General features: G+C 37.5%; 1 protein-coding gene across 3 annotated transcripts in view; it reads right to left on the bottom strand.

Moving 5' to 3' along the window:
- Positions 1 to 4,324: 4,324 nt before the first annotated feature.
- Positions 4,325 to 22,413, bottom strand: part of VPS37A (VPS37A subunit of ESCRT-I) — a 45,515-nt gene continuing 27,426 nt past the window's right edge. The window contains exons 5-11 of one of the 3 annotated variants that reach the window (XM_058669877.1): positions 19,583 to 19,805; positions 17,936 to 18,006; positions 9,713 to 9,840; positions 9,569 to 9,627; positions 9,425 to 9,493; positions 6,466 to 6,609; positions 4,325 to 5,195 (exon numbers count right to left, since the gene is read on the bottom strand). In XM_058669877.1, the coding sequence (XP_058525860.1) occupies positions 5,115 to 5,195; positions 6,466 to 6,609; positions 9,425 to 9,493; positions 9,569 to 9,627; positions 9,713 to 9,840; positions 17,936 to 18,006; positions 19,583 to 19,805 (775 nt within the window). In that variant the 3' untranslated portion in view covers positions 4,325 to 5,114. The remainder of the gene's footprint in view (positions 5,196 to 6,465; positions 6,610 to 9,424; positions 9,494 to 9,568; positions 9,628 to 9,712; positions 9,841 to 17,935; positions 18,007 to 19,582; positions 19,806 to 22,413) is intronic. The other 2 variants (XM_058669876.1, XM_058669878.1) reach the window with 2 other exon arrangements.

Here is a 22,413-nt window from a genome sequence, read left to right as displayed (position 1 = left end):
GAAACAACCAGGTAAGAAAGATAAAAAAGGTGGCAGTGCTGAAATTGCTAATATAAATAATTTGGAGGCAGTATAATAATTTAAATAAGTAATACATGGTAACTGTATTGTTTCTGGTTAAAAACAGTAACTTTAGAATTAAACTGATTCTTTTAGAATTTCAGTGTTTTCTGCTGAGCAGTTTCCAAATTTAGTGTGAGGAATGGTTATTTCTGCAGTATACTAAAGGTAACAGGGAATACCTTGCTAATAATAACTCATATAGTATCTAGCAGCAATCCTATTTTTATAATGCAACTCACTTCATGCCAACTTTCTAGTCAAGAGCAATACTGAAGATACGTTTACTGCCAAGTGGGAGAAATTAAAGTCTATAAATTTAATACAGATTTTAAAATGACACAGTATAAATGACACAAATAATATTATGCATTCATTTTGAAAAACATCTGATTTAAAAAAATTTTTTTTTAAATTTGTGGCTCTTATGAAAGGTGTCACATTAGTTTACTTACACTTTTCAAAAAACATTATAATTTAGTCTACTTAAGTTAATCTCACACTGATACATACACAAAGCCTTGGAAAGAACATGGTTGCTTCAACAAAACTAAAATCTCCAAAACTACATTTTCATTTTAAATCAAATATCAATCAAAGTAATTGTTAGGGCAGTGCTATAAAGGATGAGGAATAAATCAGTATAAAGTTATTTCAAGGAAGTATTAGTACCCAACTACTAATATTTAGAGCTCAAGTATTTTATTAATTATTGATGTGTAAGTATTGTGTGAAGTAGGTAAGAGTTTTGATAATGATCTGGCAAAACATTGCATTACTTACATAATATAGAGAGAAGAAATCTTGCAATAAATCTTTAAATGGTTCAGGTTCATTTTTAGAGGAATAATCTTTTCATTGTGTTATGATCAAATGTATTTGTCAGTACCTTCCATCCTGATATAAATTCTCTGGACTTATTCCTAGAAATTATTTTCAAATATCTAATTGATTTAGAGATCTCTTCTATTTTAAAAGACTAGTTTTTAAAATACCCATAACAAAACCTTCCCTTTCACAGTCTGCTGACTCCTATTGCTAGGATTCAGATTTCTATTCAGTATTCCACTATTCCTGTATATTAGAGTAAGATATTTCCTTGGAATGCATTTCTTCTGGTAGCACTGCTTTTGGCCAATGAAAAAAAAATATACACAGCTGTAAAATAACAAAAATCAATACTCAGAAGTTAAATTCACACATACTTTGGTGATAGTCATAACCTATATGTGGTTTATTTGTTAAAGACGGTAGAACATATTTAATTTTGAAGGAAAAACTAAACTGTTAAATAATGTAAAAATCAAGTGGAAAGTCCCAGTTTAAGGAGTAAAAAGCATTGAGATGAATTACTCATATGATTACGTACAGAACATTTACTCTGTAAGAAAATGATTTTTCAGTGGGGCAAGGGAAGATGGCTGAGCACCTCGACCATGTTTTATTTGTCTCTTTATACCTTCTACAATATTTGTTAATAGGTATTTCGTAAAATTAGGAAATCCAAAGGATTAATGCTGTGTAGGAAGGTTGTGGTCAGCTGGTCTCTTATAGTAGGATATCCCTGGTAGCTGAGAAAGTTACCTGCCTGCAATGCTTGGGGCTATCTTATTTCCATCGACAGTACAAACTGGGAAAATGAAGCTTGCCCAACACCTGTCATAAACACAAAGCCTTCACCTTAGTTAGCCACAGGCAGGAATACTAACTGTCACCTTCTGAACACTAAACAGGAGGCCCTTAGGCAGTTCAAGACAGCAAAGCAATTAATATCAGGTATTTTCCATATCCAATATTTTATCTTCATGTGAATACTTGCCTTGTGTAAACAAAGACCAAGTACAGAGAATGATTTTCAATCTAAGAAATTTTGTTTTTCCTAAAAACTATATTGTCAAAGGCATGTATAAGCAGTACAGAATAATAAAGAAAAAAATATATATCATTTGCTGATATTTAAAGAAAGATATCCATAGGATCATCCTGTGATTTAAATACTATGTTAGTAAGCCTTAGAAACATAATATACTTCAAGATTTTCTCCTTTGTGAGTTTTGAGGGCTATTCCTGAAATGTCATCATTGTATAACATGCTAGAGAAGAAAACTATGAACTCAGAACAGTTAAAGAGAAAATTCAGTTAAACTTATTAAAAATCAAGGGTGCCTAAAAATTAAATTATTTTACTTATTGTGATGTCGCTTTATTTATTTATTCTTAGGAAAACCCAACTCACAGTTAAGGGTCGGAAAAAAAAATCACTGGACTTTTTGTCTAGATTTTATTAATAAAGATTTAAAATTTTTCTAAATTAGGAACTTAGCATATAAGTTTGTGTTGGACTAGTGTGTATTAAAGACAGTTTTTTTCTCATAGGCAAAAAAATTCACCTACACTGCTTCTTAAATCCATCTTCAGTTTTAGAAATAAAGCAAAATATAAGGTAAGCTAGTTTATTCTTCTGATTTATTGTAAATATTAAAAGTGACCTTCTTGAAATGGTACACTGACATATTTTATGTTTCCTGACACTATGATTACTTAAAAGCAGTTTGTTTTTATCAGAAAGAAAGATGAAAAATAAAGATCTCTGTACAGTTAAAATAGTTTTTCAAAAAATTAAGAGGGAAAAGAAATGGGGCAGCATCAAATTAAAAGTACAAACTTAAGTAGTTTTATGAAATATTGAAAACTAGCTAAAATTACATGCATAGGCATTTAATCAGTAAGTGATAGCAATAGAACTTAAATAGGATTTAACAACAATAAATATTTTAGTGCAAATAGTGCAGAAATTTTCTCAAAATAAAAATCATAGCAATCATTCTAGTCCGTACAAAATCAGTCCCAGTTCTGCATACAATCACTATGGTGTATCTGTAGATTTAGCCACTGTTGATGAAATGTCAATTTACAAGTCAAAATATAAAACAATGTGCTTAGTATTGTGTTCCATTCCTGTTTTGGCAGTTCATGTTTTCAGGAAATCTGGAAAGAAAAGAATCAAAGATTTAATTTAAGATGACAAATGTTCATGTGTACATTCGTCTTCAATTGAGACATCTCCACAACAATGCTTGAGGGGTGAGGTAAAGATGTTCACATAAATAAGCAATTACTCAATGTTCACTTATTTTTCAAGCTGTAGGGAATGCAAATCTATTGAAAAGCAGCCCCTAACCTCAAAACTTTTTATGATTTGGAAAACAAGACGTAATAACATTAGTGCCAACAGTGAACTGTTGTAAGTACAAGGGGCAGATGAAGATGACCTGGAGAGAATGCCTGTCAACTCCTTTTCTGATACTTAATCTTTTTTAGAGACTCCATGTACCGTGTTCCATTCTCAAAGAAGTCTGCCACTCAGGCCTGCTGACTGGGCCAGAATGGCAAGCTCGTCCATAGCTGAGCCAGTCTTAACTCTTCAGTCACCACTGATACAATCAGGACTGTGGGCAGCAACAGGTGAAGGGAGATTGAGAGATAGGGCGCAAACGCGAAGAGATGGCAGAAATGAGAAACAGGCAACTTCAGACAGAAGAGCCGCTTTTGTTATTGAGTAACTGCTAGTATGCTGACTCTCAGGAAATTAAGCTGTACTTTCCTTCACTTTGATTCTATAATGTGTCCCTAGGGATGGGCAAGTAAACTAGCAGTTAGGATGCCTGAGTTAGCGTCCTGGCTCTGCTCCAAACTCTAGGCAGAAGAGATGATACCTCGTGCTTGGGTCCCTGCCATCCCTGTGGGAGCCCTGGACTCTGGCTTCTAGCTTCAGCTGTACCTTGCCTCGTTGTTGCAGGTGTGTGGGGACTGAACTAATACAAAAAGATTTCTGCCAATGAAATAAACAAACGAACATTTTAAAGAAGGTAAAAGAAATAGGATGCGGAAGACATAAGGGGAAAATGGAAAATTAAATTTGATATGTGCCAGATTATAAAGATTTCAAAACCAGAGAGACATTTGGCATTGACACTGTCATTGTTAAGGGATTATTACTATTATTATTATTCTGAGGCATAAAAATTCTATCATGGAAGCAGGTGTTTTAGAAAGATGATTATGTCAGTGCTTGTAGAAGAGAAACCCTTTCCAAGGCCAGGGATATTGGCAGGAAATTTATTGGAATATCCTAGTGTAAGATAAAGAGACACAAACTGGAAATTCTCTTTACTGGAAGAAATGATGAGTGCAGTTATTGAGAAGTATGCCAGTTGTGCATGCCCTTTGAGAGAAAGAACAAACTTGCGTATCTGCTCAAATGTTTTTTTCAATATCTAGTAGTTCCTTAAGAGGCTGGTATTGTGGAACAGTGCAGCTAAGCCCTTGCCTGTGACACATACAACCCATGAGCATGGGGTTTGAGTCAGGGCCACTGCATATCAGTGCAGCTCCATGCCCATGACGGCTAGGAAGGTAGCAGAAGATGTCCCTGTCACTCACACAGAAGACCTGGAGGAAGCTGCAGGTTCCTGCCTCTGCCATCACAACTACTTGGGGAGTGACCAGCAGGGGGAGAATATCACTCTGTCTGCAACTCTGCCCTTAAAATGAATAAATAAATCTTAAGATTTACTTATTGGAAAGGCAGATATACAGAGAAGAGAGAAAGATCTTAGTCCACGGTTTCACTCCCCAAGTGGCTGTAATGGCAGGAACTCAGCTGATCAGGAGCCAGGAGCTTCTTGCAGGTCTCCCACGCGGGTGCAGGGTCCCAAGGCTTTGGGCCATCCTCCACTGCTTTCCCAGGCCACAAGCAGGGAGCTGGATGGGAAGTGGAGCAGCCAGGACATGAACCAGCACCCCTATAGGATCCTGGTGCATGCAAGGCGAGGACTTAGCCACTGAGCAATCGTGCTGGGTCCTGAATAAATAAGTCTTCAAAACAACACATTAAACCAGTATGCTACTAAGAAAAAAAACCCCAAAGATTTCTACTGATTTTATGATTATTAATATAATAAGTAAAATGTATAGTACAAAGCATACTATGTGTTAAAGAGTACAATAACCAACTAAAAGCCTTAGGATTCAAACCTGAAATACAAATTTACCTATAGAGGAGCATGAAATTTGCTGTGCATTGCTATCGCCTGTTGAAGTTTCTCTTCTTTGGCTCTTCTACAGTGGCAAATCTAGAAAATAAATTGTTTAAAATACCGGTTACTTCTGCAGTAATGTACTTACGATGTCCTACATGATTAGAATTCTAAGATTCTTCAATCTGTTGATGTTCAAGGTAGCTAATACCGTTTCCGAATTTAACAATTAAAGGAAAATTTTCCATTTGGAAGACAGCCTTTGCTTGTAAACTTCCAGAATATAAAACAAATTCTAATCCTTCGTATCAGTTCTGATTATATAATCTCAAATACTTTTACTTTTAAAAAATGAAAAGAAATCCTGCTGCTAACCAGCAAGATGAGCAAATAAAATTTTCAAAGCACAATTACATAGTATCAAATAATAGATTAGACCTGAATGCCTTTACTAATGCTAAAACAAGTCGTTAGCATCCCTGAACTTGAGTTTTCTCTTATGAAAAATTAGGACAAGGGAGTATGCTGTGTTGAATCACGTTAAGTCACTGCCTGCCCTGCTGGCATCCCTGCTCAGTGCTAGTTCTTATCCTGGCTGCTCCACTTGCAATGCAGCTTCCTGCCAATGCCTCTGGAAGACAGTCGAGGGTAACACAAGGTCTTGGGCTTTAGTAACCCACGTGAGAGATCCAGACAGGGTTCTAGTCTGCAGGCAATTGCACAGTGAACCAGTAGATGAACAATCTTGTTCTCTGTTTCTCCCTCTCATTACTCTGCTTTAAAGAAATACTTTCTTTAAGTGAAGGCAATAAAATCTGCTCTACCTGCCTTACCCAGCTAACACATAAGGTATAGAAACAAAACATGACTTTTAAAATTTTATCTTCCAAAGAATTTAAGTGTATCTTTAATGCAATGGGAACTCTATTAAATAGCTAAGGACACTTTTTTGGGGGAGAGGGATATTTTCTGTAGTTAAAATGGGAAAATCAAACTTTTCAAAGCTGTTAATATTTTAAAAATTTATTTTTAATCTTTAAATTGTGATCTCTTTAAGCAACTCCTAAAATAGACTGCTAAGGAGACTATTACAGCTATTATTACCAGACTTAAGCTGATTTCCAGCTTTACTAAAGAATGATTCAGATACTAAGCTTCTGAACCAGAAATATGATTTGATTTACTTGTGTTCTCAGAACAAGCAGATTTAAAGTGACAGTAGGATGTTGCTATCAAGCTCAACAGAGGCACTTCACATTGCTCATAGCTCTGAAATTGTTGTTCAATAAGGTGCTATGGTTTACTTATAAGTAGACATAATTCGGTATTACACTGTCACTTTCCTGAACTGAAAAGTATTACATACTGTTCTTTTTTCCATGAAGCTACTGAGAAAATCATCTATTTCAGTTTTTCCTTCCAAGAAATCTTCAGCAATATTATCAGATTCTTCTTCAGCTTCATGTGCAGCTACTTTCAACCTTGCTTGTAGGGCACTTGCACTACAACTCTAAAAAAGAAAGATCAAGTACCATATTAATAAGCACTACATTAGTTTATTATGCTCAAAAACATTGCTTGAGAGCAAACAAATGAATTGGAATTAACAAAAAGCAATTCACTTTATGCCTTACATAGTCTCCTTTGTGAGGAACTCCACCTCTTAATACCCACCCATACCCCTCAACCTTTGGATACCAAGAGGCAGGTACCTAACACAAAAGAAAACACTCCTGTGGCTGCAAAATTAAAAGAAGCTGAGAAAAATAACTGCCCTTTCCTGGGAACAGGGTAGGCACCACTAGGATGACCCTCTCAAGATTCCCAACTTGGCACTGTTATCCTTGGGAAAGCACCTTCCTTGACTGTGCACTGATTTCTAATGACCAGAATATGACAAAAGTGACAGCATTAAGTTTAAGCAAGTAAGTAAATGGAAAAGCATCTGTATCGACAGGTTGGAAGATTAAATATTGTTAAGATGAAAATACTAGGGCCAGTGCTGTGGTGTGTGTTTTGGAAAAGCAGCTTCTTCTCATGCTGGCATTCATGTCCTGGCTACTCCAATTAGGAATCATCTTCCTGCGAATGGCCTGGGAAAAGAACCAGAGGACTGCTCAAGTGCTTGGGCCCTGTCACACACAGGGAAGACCTGGATGAAGCTCCTGGCTTGGGCCTGGTCCAGTGCTGGTCATTGCAGCCTCGTCAGGAGTACACCAGTAGACAGAAGATCTCTTGTTTCTGTTTCTGTGTTAACTATGACTTTCAAAATAAATACACATTAAAAAAAAAAAAAAATACTAAGCAGTCTATATTAAATGCAATTCAAAACCTAAGTACAAAAACTTTCTAAAATGTAGTAGTGCTTTCAAGAGACCTTGAACAGCCAGAACAATTGTGAAAAAGAACAAAGTCAACAATTCATATTTCCTGATTTCAAAACTTGGTACAAAGCCACAATAATCAAGATAGTGCAGTTCTGGCAAACATGCAGAGGAAGAGAATAGGATCCCAGAAATAAATTCCCGTCCATATATGGGCAAATGCTTTTTCATTAGAAGTGTCAAGTTCAGCCAGTCCAATTGACACTAGAAAAACAATCTCTTAAATGCAAAAGAATGAGGTTGCATCCTTACCTTTCCTCATGTACAGTAACTTAAAGTGGGCTAAAGACTTAAATATATGAACTAAAACTATTTTTAATAATAGACTTTATGGTTAATGGGTGGTATCTCACTGTGGTTTTTCACACACTGTAATGTATGGAAATGCACCATTTTCTTATCCATGTCAAAATTAGGCATATTTAATAATCTGAGTCACATGGCTGTTTTTGTTTTACTTTAAACAAAAATCATAGTGATGTTTAGTGTACTTTACAATGTTTCTGAGCAGCACAGGTTCATGCTCTCACTGGAGCAGTGTGAGCTACCAAAGTGGACTCTATACCAGAGTGCAAAGATTTAGCATCACTAGAGGACCAGGCGGAACACGTCTACAGAGGAGCCAAGGTTGTGTCTAAAAAATTGTTAAATGTCAAGAATTCAACTGAGTCTCACCAAGATGTTCAGATATCACAGTAACTATTGAACAATCCTTACTAGATATTTAAATTTCTTCTGTGATGGTACTGTTTTGTCCTTTGCTCTTGAAAGACCATTGGCATTAAATGTTTGGTCTTACACTTTTGATTTTTATTGCTAGAAGTTTTTAGAAGTAGTAATAATGGAATTGTTTTTACTTTATAAATATATACACATATAATTTTTCACTGCGAAAGTTATCTATTTGACCAACATGCCAAAACATTTACAGATAAATATAGGAAGTTACATCGTTGATAGAAAAAAATTCCTGGATTTTATAAACAGATGAACAACCAAACTCAGTCACACTGTCTTTAGTTTATTGTTGAATGTTACTTTAATATTGCTTATTTAGTAAAGATAACATCAACCACTAGAAATTATTTTGGTAAAATACAATCTAAACCTAAAGGTTAAAAAAAAAGCACTTCATTATTGCTTACTAAGAGGCCAATATTCCAAGAAGGTATGTTATAAAATAAATGATCATAGTCTAATTTTGTGTCTGTGTACTTTTAAAAATGATTTTTAACATTTTAACAACCACAAATGTTTTCACATATACTTCAAATGTAGACATATACATATATACTGCTTATTTCTTGAAAACATATTAATAGGCTGAAGAAATCAGGAACTGACCATAACGTGGGAAAGAAAAGCATATCCTCATTTATATGGCATGATTCAATGAAGCAATGTTTACATTTAAATATATACAAATTATAAATACTTAGAGGTGGAAGCCTGGCACGGCATTTAACACACCAGCTAAAGCACTCAACTCTGGGGTAGGCATCATGGCACAGCACGTTAAGCTGCTAACTGTGATGCCTGCATCCGATATCGGAGTCCCAGCTCCTCAGCTTCCCACACTGCTCCCTGCTAACGCATCCTGAGAGGAAGCCAGTGATAACAGCTCAAGTGCTTGGACTGCTGCCATCCACATGGGAGACCTAGATGGAGCTCCTACCCCCTGGCTTCCGTCTCACCAAGCCCCAGCTGCTGTGAGCATTAGGGCAGTGAACCAGAGGATGAAAGAATATCTCTGTTTCTTCTTTCACTTTCTCTTTCATCAAAACCCTTTTTTTAAAAGGGACTGCTCATGTACATTTAAAGTTATCATGCCTTATAAAATCAGATACCTATTTAATGGTTCTAGTTAACAATGCAAGAGAGTGTGGCTCATGGGCATTAAAACATTCTTATGGAAAAGGAAAAGAACACAAAAGATCTTACCTCGCTAAGTTCATGCTGTCTTTGCATCTTCTTTTCAAAAGTAGATTTCATTTGTGTAAGTAATTCATACTGAAAGAGAAAACCATATGCTGTTTATTCTATTATTAAGTGATACATATTGTTTCAAGATGATCACTAACTCACCTTATCTAAAACAGTTTGTCTTTTGGCTTCCAAGCTAGGCTCCAAAAGGAGATTTTTTCCTGCAAGATAAGACTCTGGTTTATTTCTAGGAAAAGATCACATTTTTCTCAGGAAACAATAGAGGTGAAATAAGGAAAGACATACTTGCTAGTTCCTCAATACTTTTTACTAAGTCATCTTTGTCATTAATAATTTGTTTTAGTTGAGGCAAAGTGAGAAACTGCTCTAGTAGAATCTCCTCTTGTTCATTCATATCTGTTAGCTGTGACACACTAGAAAGGCAAAAATAAAGAAAAATGTTAATATCAGCCATCTCAAATTTTCTCCATGAAGATAAATTTTATTTAGTTGACAGGATTCTAAATAGTTTAAGGTATCCATTTTTATATAAACACACAAGAAGGATAAATAAAGCATTTCCTATATCCCTTCTGACCACAGCAAAGTTGGAGATTAACAACCAAAACACAAAACAAAATGTCCAAAATCAGTAGGATTAAGGAAATAATATTAGCATAGAAATGTTAAAAAATTGTATAAAAGGTAAGTGAAATCAATAGCTATTCTTTTGAAAAAAATTAAATCTGATAAACCATTGGCACAGCTACCAAAAAAAAAAAAGTGGTAGGGGCACCCAAAGGAACAAAACCAGAGATGGAAAGGAAATGTTATAACTTATGCCACATTAATACAAATAATAATGGGCAATTATTACAAATAGCTATATGGCAATAAATTGGAAAATCTTAAAAAATGGATAATTTCTGGACACATGTAATCAACCAATATTAAAGCATGAAGGCTTAGAAAACCTGAATAAACCAATCACCTAAGCTGAGATTCAATCAGTTATAAAGAGCCTCCCAACACAGAAAAGCCCAGAATCAGTTTTATTGCTGAATTCAACCCAACTTTTAGGAAGAATAATTCCCAATTCTTAAAGTATTGAAGATAATTGGGAAGTAGGGAATACTTCCAAACTCATTGTACAGGCCTAGCTTAGTTTAACTCTAAAACCAGAAAGATACACAACAAATAAGTGAATTATAGACCAATAACTCCATGGAATACAGATGCAAAACCTAACCCAACAACACATCAAAAAGATCATCCACAGGGATGAAGTGGGATTTAGCCCAGAGATACATGAATGGTTCAAGATAAGCAAATCAACAAAATGAAGGAAAAAAAAACTATGATTATCTCAACAAACGCAAAGAAGACATTTGGTAAAATACAACAACAACAAATTACATGGAAGGAACATACCTAAACCCATTTGAAGCAGTACATAACAAACTCACAACACCTACTGAATGAGGAAAAGCTAGAAATATTTCCACCAAGAACAGGAACCAATAACCATTAGTATTTAATACAAGTTTTAGATAGGGGCACTATGCGACAACAATTACAAAATCAAAGGGAGACAAACTGGAAAAGAGGAAATCAAATTACCCTTGATGTGTATGACATGAGCCTATACATATGGCAACCAAATGACTCCACTAAGACACTCTTGGATCACCTTGTAGAAGAACTCAGTAAAGCTGCATGCAAAACTAACACACAAAAATCAACAGCCTTCTTACCCACCAACAAAGCTGTGGCGAAAGAATTTGTAAGATCAGTCCCATTCCCAATAGCTACAAAAAAATGTAGATACCTTGGGACAAATTTAACCAAGGAAATCAAAAATGAAATCTAAAACTAGTGAAGCAAATAGAAAAATAGCAGAAGCAGAAAGAACTTTCATGTTTGTAGATTGGAGGACTTAATGTCATCAGACTGTCCATTCTACCCAAATGTTATTACAAATAAAACAAGGACATTCTTCACAGATGCATTTAAAAAAATCTTAAAATTATGTAAAAACAAGAGACACCAGACAGCCAAAGCCACTCTTAAACAAACAAAAAAAACCCCACAGGCATCACAATATTAGATTTCAAAACATGCCTCAAACCTTAGCCCATAAGCAAAATTAGAAACCAGGATGAAGCACAGGTCATGCCGAGCTAGGCTCTTGCACCTACTGGTCTGCGTGAGTCAAGCACACTAAGCCACAGTGTCTAAGGCAGAGGCCAGGACAAGTGAGGGACTGAGCCAAGCTGAGTCAGAGCAGCCACTGGCATGCACATGATCTATGGCTGGGAACAGGCCTGGTTGGAGAGCTAAGGGGACACCCTAGCTGGGCTGAGGTTACCACCAAGGGGCACGTGGCTTGGAATGGGGGCTGCGTTCTGATCAGGAAACGGTTGTAGTCTTCCTTGGCACAAGTGTGGACTGGGACTGGATGCACCAAGCTGGACCAGACTCCAACACCTTCTGATTTTCTGGAGGACCAGGGTAGATGTGGGACTGACTAGGCTAGGTCTCAACCCCTACTGAACCATGTATGAGCTGTATGTGGGTATGGACGAGCCATGGCTGGGCTGAAACATCCAACAGCAAGAACCAAAATGGGTTGAAAGGCAGCCAGGAAAAGACACTGTTCCTGCTAGGACAGGAGGTGAACTGAGTAGGGCTGGCTCATGGACCCCATGGCATTGGGAGGGGTTCTGATGGAGGAGCCTGGGAAACTCCTCTGGTAGAACACAGACCCTGAAGGTAACACAAGCAGCATGATAGAAAACAGCCCAGAACAGGCCATGGAAAGTTTCCCACTGGCATACATTTGGCATGGGTCGGGGGCAGACCAGGCTGAATCCGTTCATGTCATCCACTGGCAAATCCGAGCACCAGAACAGAGTGTGGGTCGAGCCAAGTTTGGCCGTGACAAAAACCAGTGCACATTACGGAATGCCAAGGTGAGGTTACCTGTACCGAATGTGACCACAGCATCCAACAGCACACGTGAGAACCAGGAAGGGATGGGGCAGAGCCGGCAGGGGAATAAGAGGTGGTTCCCTTGCTGGACAGCTACTCCCACTGGAGAGCGTGAGCTGGGATGGGGGCAGATCAGACTAGGCAGGGCTACAACACCTATGGGCCTCATGTGGACTAGATCAGGGAGAGGCCAGGCTGGGCTGATTGTTCCTCCTGGAGCCAAACTACAATTAGAGTGGGCGAGGGTTGTTTGGGTTTAGCCGCAGCATCAGCTGGCAAGTTAAACTACAGAACCACCTGGAGAGTGCATAATCCAGGAGTGGGAATGGCCTGGAGGGAAATAGTGGGCAACTCCCTCTTGGGTTACCACTCCCACGGGAGGGCACGAAAACTGCTACAGGGGTTGGGGTGGCTAGACAGAGAGGCACCCAACAAAATCCATGAGGCTGGACAGTTGAGCTGGTTAGATGGAACTAGGCGTTAATACCCATTGACATGTATGAGAGCCAAATGGGATGTGGGACAGACTGGACTAGTCTGCTACACATACTGGCAAACGAGGGTAAGGGGCGGGCCTGGTGGGGATTATGGTGGGTCGTTCTGGCTGGGGTGCAGTTCCCACTGGTTTATGTGAGGGCCGAGTATGTGCTGGGCAGAACTAGGCTGGACTGCAACAAACATTGGTTCCAGTGGAAGACAGCGCTGCAAACAGAACCAACCCAGCAACTGCAACCACCAGCTGAACGGGGCAGTGTACTGTGCCGGGCCCTGAACTTGCTAGTTACATACAAGAATCTGGGAACACCTCAGACAGTTTCTTTGGGGAGCCCCCCAGTCGAACTGCCGGACTCAGAACCCTAACCATGAAACGACAGAGGACAGAACAAGTCAATCAACCACCTCAGCTGTATGTTGGCAGTGAAAAACTGGGCAAACGGAGACTCTATGATGGACTATGTCAATCAGTGGATTCTTCAGCGATCTCATCGTGCTTGGAGTGGCGAGATTGGCAGCGATTCATAACTGGTGAACTATCAAAACCACTTTAGCAAGACCCTTAGAACATGCCCCACATCTGGGACCTGGGAGACTTGGTGGGGCTTCTCCCTTAAAATCCCTTTACCTCACATATATGAAGGAAACAATATGGAACTAACAGTCTTACCCATTTTTTTATAGTCCTTGAACATTTTTACCCTAATTAACTATGTAGATTGTAAAAAATATAATTAAGAAATGAAAAAAAAAAAAGACATGCTACAAGGCTGCTTACATAGCCTGATACTAGCCTTGTACTGGGAAAATAGGATTTTCACATACAGTAATATGAAACAAGACCCTAAACAAAAACCCATTCAGAGTGGACAAAAATTCTAAACCTAAGATCTCGAACCACAAGATTCCTAGAGGAAAACAGAAGAACTACTGCATGTCACTGGCCAAACCCAGGATTTCTCAGATAAGACCTCAGAAGCACAGGCAGTAAAAGTCAAACTCAACAAATAGAATTACATCAAGTAAGAAGACTCTCCACAAAAAGGAAAAACAATTAACAAATGAAAAAATCCTGAAAAAAACTTGTCAGGGTTACCAGCAATGAGGAATATACAAATAAAAACTGTGATAAAGTATCACCTCACTCTAGTTAGATGGCTATCATCCAAAAAATAAAAAAATTACACATGCTGGTAAGGAAGTAGAGAAAATAATAACTGTGTATTCTGTTGGTAGAAATGTAAATCCTGATGGAATACAGGTTCTGCAAGAACCCAGCTATTCTGCCATTTCACGCCTAGGAATATACCCAAAGGAAATGAATTCAGCTTATGAAAGTTACCTGTAATCATTTGTTTAGAGAAGATCAATTCACAAAAGACATGGAATCAACTCAGATATCCATCAACTGATGAGTGGATAAAGAAATCAATGTATGAACATAAGATGAAATACTACTCATCCATAAAAATGAACTGACATTTGCAACAAAATAGATGTAACTGGTGACCATTATGCTAAATGCAATAAACCAAACCTAAAAAGATAATTTTTTCTTACTTATTAATGTATACAGAGAGGGTAAAAATTCTGTGAAAGTTATGTCATTTGCTTTATAGTGATAAATGTGTAACTAAACCATACCATAAAAAATATACATGCATTTCACATGTTAGAAATGAAGAGAAGGGAAACAGAACTCTTGGGGTACTGGTAACATTTTGTCCTTAATTTGGGTGTTAGTCATAAAGGTGATCTGATCACAAAAACAAGCGCATTTCATGATATGAATATTAAATTTTAGTAAAATGTTTAAAAAGCAAAAAATGCATAGGATATCAACCACCATGGAATATAAATATAATGCATTCTTGACAGGATATACATAAGGAAACACAGATTCAGTGAATATACCAACATTCTTTAAAATCACAATTCTGGTTCACAGCTATACCATGACCTGAAGTTAACTGTAAGACGTTCTATTTGAGTAAAGGAAAAGTTGAAACTTATATCTCCTTCTATTCAGCAAAGAATCTGTAAAATAACCATTTTTTAAATCTTTCATTTAATTATATTAAGATTATTTCCTCAATGTTTTTTATAAGAACCACCCTAATTGACATGTGAAGTACAAGTTCTTTATTTCTTCCAACCATAATGTATCAGTATCAAAATCAATCCAAAGGAGTAATGTTCACAGACAAGCTGGTATTATCAAAAGATTCTTCCTATTTCTACACAGTATATGTTGATGGGAAAAAAAATCAAAATTGGAAATAGACCAGGGAAGTTACTGTAAAATTTTGGTTCAGGAAAAATGTTGGAGATTGCTGTATCTAGTCAGTTTTATACCAGGTCAATGCCCAATTCTAATGGTAGCTTTGGCCAAATCACAGCCAATGAAATTCCCCAAGTCTCCACAAAGTCAACAGTCTTTGCTACTGTAAAATGTCAGATTACTACAAGACTACCAAGGAATGCACAAGCACCCATTAACAATCTCCCAATTTTAACCTGTGTGCTTAAATACTCAACAGATATATGGTTATTTCTATAATAGGTACGTATATGTGTATAAGCATATGTGTATATTAACACACCAAAAGAAAAAATAATGAAGCCCTAACTCAAAACCAAAAGTGTATATCTAAGCATAAAAAAGAGAATTGTGCAGAGGGAATACTGATCCAAGTTAAACCTTTCTGAATGCAACTTTTAGTTTTGACTCTGCCATCAGATAAAAACATTATGTCCTATAAAAATAATTAAAGAAAAGCATTCTAAGATTCAGGACAAACTGATGGCATTGGAAGGGTTTTTTTATTCTTTTACTAATCATGCAGAAAATATTTAGAGACATTAAAAATGGCATTTGGCTGTACATACTTGTATGGCACATACTAAAGATAAAAGAAAAAAAACTTAACTTAAATTTATAACCTTAGTAATAATGCTGGTATTGTTAACTTGAGAAAAGAAGCGCCCATTACAGACATGGTTGACTCTAGTTTGGGTAGAAGAATGTTCATGGATGAGTGTGTATAGAATTCTGGATAATAAATTCCAATCATACAAATAAAGAAATCATATTTGCAACTGTTAATACTAAACGGTCAATAATTTCAGATGCTTCAACAAGATCAAATCTTAATGAATGTCAATAAAAATTAGGGCAATCAGTCATCCTTGCATTAATTGTAACGTAGGCATTGATAAAAAAGTTTAATTACCATTATGACCCCAGTGCCAGCCAAATAAAAGAAACATGGAAAAGAAAATACCCTTAATGGTATTATAAGGATGTTTGGACCGAAATAGAATATGAGAAATATTACTGTACTAATAACTAATTTCGTCACTAAATATAAAATACATATTGGGGTTGACACTGTGGTGGACTGGATAAAGCCCCTGTCTGAGGCACCAGCTCCTGCCAATGTGCCTGGGAAGGCAGTGAAGCAGGGCCCGAGTGCTTGAGCCCCTGCATCCACAAAGGAGGCCTGGAAAAAGTTCCCAGCTCCTGGCTTTGGACCAGTCCAGCCGCAGCAGCCGCAGCAGCTATTTGCAGAGTGACCCAATGGATACAAGACTGATCTCTCTCTATCTCCCTCTAACTGTGCCTTTCAAATACTTAAATAAATCATATGTATGAATGGATACAAATATGAATATAAATGTATTTTGTTTAGGAATGAGTGTATACGACATCGGGGGAAAAAACACTTCATGACCAAAAGAAATTTAAGAGACCTTTATCCAAATCTAATAGGTGTTTCTTGTACTGAATCTTGGTCCAAACTGTCAAGAAATAATTATTAAAACATTAAAAAAATAATATTAAATAATTTGTAAATTTTGGGTATGATGAGCATGTTGAATAGGGCTGTAAGAAAAAATCAGAGTAACAAGAAAAGGAGGAAAAAAAGAAAGGAATGGCCTTTATAAAATAGGAATTCTAACCTTAACAGTTATATGCATTATCCTTTGGAATGACTGTAGTACACTGGAAACATTTATTTTTAACCAAAAAAAGTATTTTAAAAACTGTTAAATTTTGAGCCAAATAAAAAAACTCCAACTACGAAATTTGTCATAGATATCTGGTTGTACACTTCTGTTGGATATATCCAAAACAGAAAAAGAACTTTAAAAACATTTTTGTACCTCTTCAACAATCTTACTAATAGGAGCCTTATCAGTATTATAAATCCTCCTTGGGCTATGAAGGATGCACTTATTCCCAAAACTGATGGCCATACTTCTCACAGGTTATCTTAAAGGAACAGTGTTTAATAACTGTATCCTAATTACTACAAATGTATCTGCCAAAAATGTGAACAGAATTTTGGCTTTGTAAACACTGGGCTCAGTGCTGACATGGCATCTCGGGGGCTCATCCTCTGCCTGCAGCGCCGGCATCCATACGGGTTCCAGTCCAAGTCCTGGCTGTTCCCTTTCCTGATTCAGATCCCTGCTTATGGACTGGGAAAGCAACAGAAGAGGACTCACGTCCTGGGGCCCCTATGTTATCTGGGAGACTAGAAAAGAATTCCTGGGTCCTGTTCAGCTCAGATCTAGCTGCCGTGCCATGTTATGAATGAACTAACGGAGAGAAGCTCTCTCTGCAACTCTTCCAAGTTAAATAAATAAAATCTTTTTACAAAACTACTTTAAGATATCCTTATTCTATTTTTCTATATATACATTTTAAAGATCTACAATAGGTCAAAACACATTTTGAAATCAGCAGGAATAAATATGAGAAATGTTTTTAAAATTGCAAGCCACAGGAAAGAACACTATTATTCTGATAACTAGTATATCATTTCTGCCAGCTACAAAAATCCTATACTAATTACTCAAAAAATACAATCTATAGGACCTAAAACTGGCTTATAAAAGTTTCCCACTAAGATACCCACAGTATGAGGATAGTGAAAAATTTAAAAGTCTTTTTACTTAATATGGATATAAAATGATCTGACTTATGCTTATAAATAAAACAGACAAAGAAACTAACTTTACTCTCTATGTTTTTACCTTAGTTCTGAGAGTTCTGGAAATGCTTCAGGGACTTCTGGCATCTTGTAACCAAAACCATTTTGGCTTATCTAAAGAAGAATTTTAAATGATATTAAATTTCAGCCATCTTTTTAGGTGCTTGCACATATGGGGTTGCTGTTTACTTTCCTTTTTGGTGAAGGCTGTGTGTATACCTACACAGAGCTCTCTCTTAAGCACCTACATAAATCCATGACAAGTATAGGGAATTATCTGTGGATTTCATTGATATATACAAATGGTATTTTTCTTGAGAGAGAGGCGTTAAGTTTAAAACAACTTAATCTGGCAATAGTTTGAATTGTTACAAGCCTAAGTTAAATCAGGCATTAGGGTAAATGAGGAACTGAGTCTCCACTGTTTGAATGTATATGACATTTTATCCTTGGGGACCTCTGAACATTTCTTTTAATTGTTAAACCAACTGCAGTTTGCTGAAAGCCTTTATTAGCACAATTACAAAAGTTCTGGAAAAAACAGTCCACTACGCACTATACTCTAGATGATTACAAACGCTGAGATTAATAATGTTGACTAACATAAGGTTTTATAATATTTCAGTATTACTATGGGTGATGACTGGCCAGTTAACACTACAGAATTCAAAATCCCTTTACATATCTTGTGCACATATAATAGTCTCCTGCATCATTCCACATAGTAAAAGTTACTAGCTTAAGAAGATACAAGTTCCTTAAACCAACAGGTTAACTGAAGCTGTAAACCCTATACAATTTGACCCGCTTCTCCTCATGGTTGTATTTTATGTATTTGCCTACACCCTATGTGACAGCTTCACAAAAATGTCATTAGGATGAACTGGTTAAAAATATACAACTGGTTGAGCTTTCCACGAGTGTTATGACAATGAGGAGGGGAAGGCTCAAGTAGTTGTGTTCTTACCACCCATACAGGGGATCCAGCCCAGCTTCAGCTTGGCCCATGCCAGGATGTTACAAGAATTTAGAGTCAATCAGTGGATGACAGAGCTTTCTATCAAACAAGTTTAGACAGGGGCTGGTGTTGTGATACAGTACAGTGAGTCCTACATCCCATTTGGGTGCCAAATTGAGCCCTTGCTGTTCCACTTCCCACCCAGCTCCCTGCTAATGTGCCTGGGAAAGCAGTTGACAATGATCACAGTCCTGGGACTCCTGCAAACATCTGGAACATCAGAATGGAGGTCCTGGCTTTTGCGACCAACCGAGGCGTGACTGAGTAGATGAAGGATCTCTTTCGGCTATTCTGCCTTCCAAATAAATATGTTAAACAAATAAAAAATTTAAAAACACACATAAGAGTGGGGATAATATCTGGCTTAGCCAATCAGACAAGATACCTGAGTCCTATGTATCAGCGTGTCTATGTTTGCTCTCTGCCTCTGGCTCCTGATTGTAGCAACCTGCCAATGCAGATCCTGGGATGTCACTGTGCTGGCTCAAGTGGTTGGGTTCCTGCCCACCCATGGAGGAAACCTGGATTCAGTACCTAGCTCCCTTGGTCCCCTGATCTCTCTGTCTGCTTCTCTCTCAAAGAAATATATAACTAAAAACAAAAAACTGACATTTTGTAATGTCTGTGATTGAATATCAAGAGTAAAAAATACAGATAACTGAAGATACCAACCGGTGTAGCAGTGTCTGCTGTAGGAACAGGTAACGGCAGATCGGAAAGGATGCCAAAAGAAGGTGCGGCAGGCTTTGCTGGTGTGCAACTTGTCGTTGAAGAAGAAACAGTGTCGGCAACAGACAAAGAAATATTCCTGTTGGCTTCTTGTGGAGGATATGGAGGAAGACATGGAAAACCCTGAGAAGTGTAAGGAGGCATTCCACTTGGGTTACTGTATAGGCTAAAGGGAAAAAAAGCAGCATTACCTTTTAGAAATGAAACATGTAAAACTATTCCTGAATTGTTCCGAGTAACAACAATCATGTTCTGTAGTCAAATATTTATTTAAAAGGCAGAGACACACAGAGAGAAAAACAAACAAGGGATTGTTAATCCATTGGTTCACTTCCCAAGTGGCTACAATAGCTGAGGTAGCCTAGGCTGAAACCAGAAGCCAAGAACTTCAACCGTATTTCCCAGGTTGATCATACATGCCAAAGTACTTGGACTCCAGGTACAACAGCAGGTAGCTGGATTGGAAACAGAGCAGTCTGGGAAAAGAACTGCATTTTAATAAGGCATAGTAAGTGTACAGGTGGCAGTTTAACCCACTATGCCACAATACACTGCCTGTGACAGTCATTAAAGATAGAAATTATTTATACCAAGTGATAGTGGTTACTACAGTTACATAAGGAGCTTAAGTATTACGTAAAGTAATACAATACAAACCCTCTCAAAAGTATATTGTGGTTCCCATGAAAAGGAAGATTAATACTTCAGAAAGCATACAATTCAACTGTTCAGAATAACACTGAATACACACTTGGTTTTGAGTGTTAAACATTTCACTGGCATCAATCAATTTATTCATATGGAGAATGGAAACATGTAATCCAGAAACTTCATATTAATGCAAGCTGCTGTGTAGTTTGCACGATATTGGGCCCGGCGGCGTGGCCTAGTGGCTAAAGTCCTCACCTTGAACACGCCAGGATCCCATATGGGCGCCAGTTCTAATCCCGGCAGCTCCACTTCCCATCCAGCTCCCTGCTTGTGGCCTAGGAATGCACTCAAGGACGGCCCAACGCTTTAGGACCCTGCACCCACGTGGGAGACCTGGAGGACGTTCCTGGCTCCTGGCTCCTAGCTCCTAGCTTCGGCACAGCACTGGCCATTGCGGTCACCTGAGGAGTGAATCAGAGAGGAAGATCTTCCTCTCTGTCTCTCCTCCTCTCTATATTTGACTTTGTGATAAAAATAAATAAATCTTAAAAAAAAAGTTTGCACTATATTAGGCAAAAATGTGACTGCATATTAAGACTGTTTGTCTTAACAATTTTTTCAAAGATTTTTTATTGGAAAGGTAGATTTACAGAAAGAAGGCGAGACAAAAAGATCTTCCATATGTTGGTTCACTCCCCAAAAGGCCCCAATGGCTGGAGCTGAGCTGATCCCAAGCCAGGAGCTTCTTCCGGGTCTCCCACATGGGTACAGGTTTTGGGCCGTCCTCGACAGCTTTCCCAGGCCACAGGCAGGGAGCTAAAAGGGAAGCAGAGCAGCCAGGACACAAGCCAACACCCATACGGGATGTCTTCCACTGCGTTCAAGGTGAGGAGTTAGCCACTGAGCCATCGTACTGTGCCCTTTTCTAGACAATTTTACAGGAAAACTAAATACACAGATGATCTGCTAAACAATGTTAAGATATTAAAAAGATTTGTGTATATATATGCTTTTATATGAAAAAGAGTGACAGCATTGGACTTAATCGCAGAATAATGCAGTAGATATCTATTTAAACTTTTGTACCTCTTTACAAATATTCAGACTGGCTCACATTAAGGTATTTTAATCCTAAACTTAGAGAATCATCCAAATACCGACATTTGTATTGGATACAGTAAGTTAATACGAGCCAGTCACTATCATGCAAAGGATAAAGAACTTTCGGCTACTTTTTCAATAATAAGAATTATTAAAATGTTTCACTTTATATTTAACTTTCCAAACATAGATTAAATAAGGGAGTAGGGTTGGCACAGTGGCATAGATGCTAATCCTCCACCTGCAAGGACTGGCATTCCATTTGGGAGCTGATTCATATCCCAGCTACTCTGCTGCTGACTCAGCTTTCTGCGTATGGACTGGGAAGCAGCTGAGGATGGTCTGAGGCCTTAGGCCCTCCATTCCCGAGGCAAGGTAGGAAGAAGCTCCTGGCTCCCAGCTTTGGGTCAGCTCAAATTTGGCCATCATGGCAACTTGGCAAGTGAACCGGCAGATGGAATACCTCTCTGTGTTCTTCTCTTTCTGTAAAAATCTGCCTTTCACATTAAAAAATGATGATAAATCATTTATTTAATGATAGAAATCCATTTGAGTAGGAAATTTTGCCTGAAGGTCACATTTGTTATACAATTTGAAATATGTTTAATGACATCTAAATTTATACAGAAAAAGAAATCAGAAAAACAGAACACATGAAAACAGAGAGCAAATAATACTGACCCTAGCATATAGCAAAACAGATTATTAAACTTCAATAATAAAACCTACATATTGTATTGATGAATGGACAGGCAGATTGATGGAACTATGTAAGGCTCCCTGCTAAAGCATGAATTTGGTAATTAAGTAAAAATACAGGCTTTTCTGTGGAAAATAAAAAGTAATGTGAGAATTCCATTCAAAAATCATGAGGCAGATAAAATCCAATACAAGAAAGACTTAAACATCCTGAAAATTTTAAGAAGTAAAGCATTGGGAAAATGCAACCTTAGAATGGGACAGAACTTTCTATGATCCAAATTTGGAATTCAATGGAAAAAATGATGACAAAATCTAGTACA

Source organism: Ochotona princeps, chromosome 11, assembly GCF_030435755.1.
Source record: "Ochotona princeps isolate mOchPri1 chromosome 11, mOchPri1.hap1, whole genome shotgun sequence".
NCBI classification, from domain to species: Eukaryota; Metazoa; Chordata; class Mammalia; order Lagomorpha; family Ochotonidae; genus Ochotona; species Ochotona princeps.
Note: the sequence above shows the minus strand (reverse complement) of the source record. Positions and strands in the feature narration are given on the sequence as shown.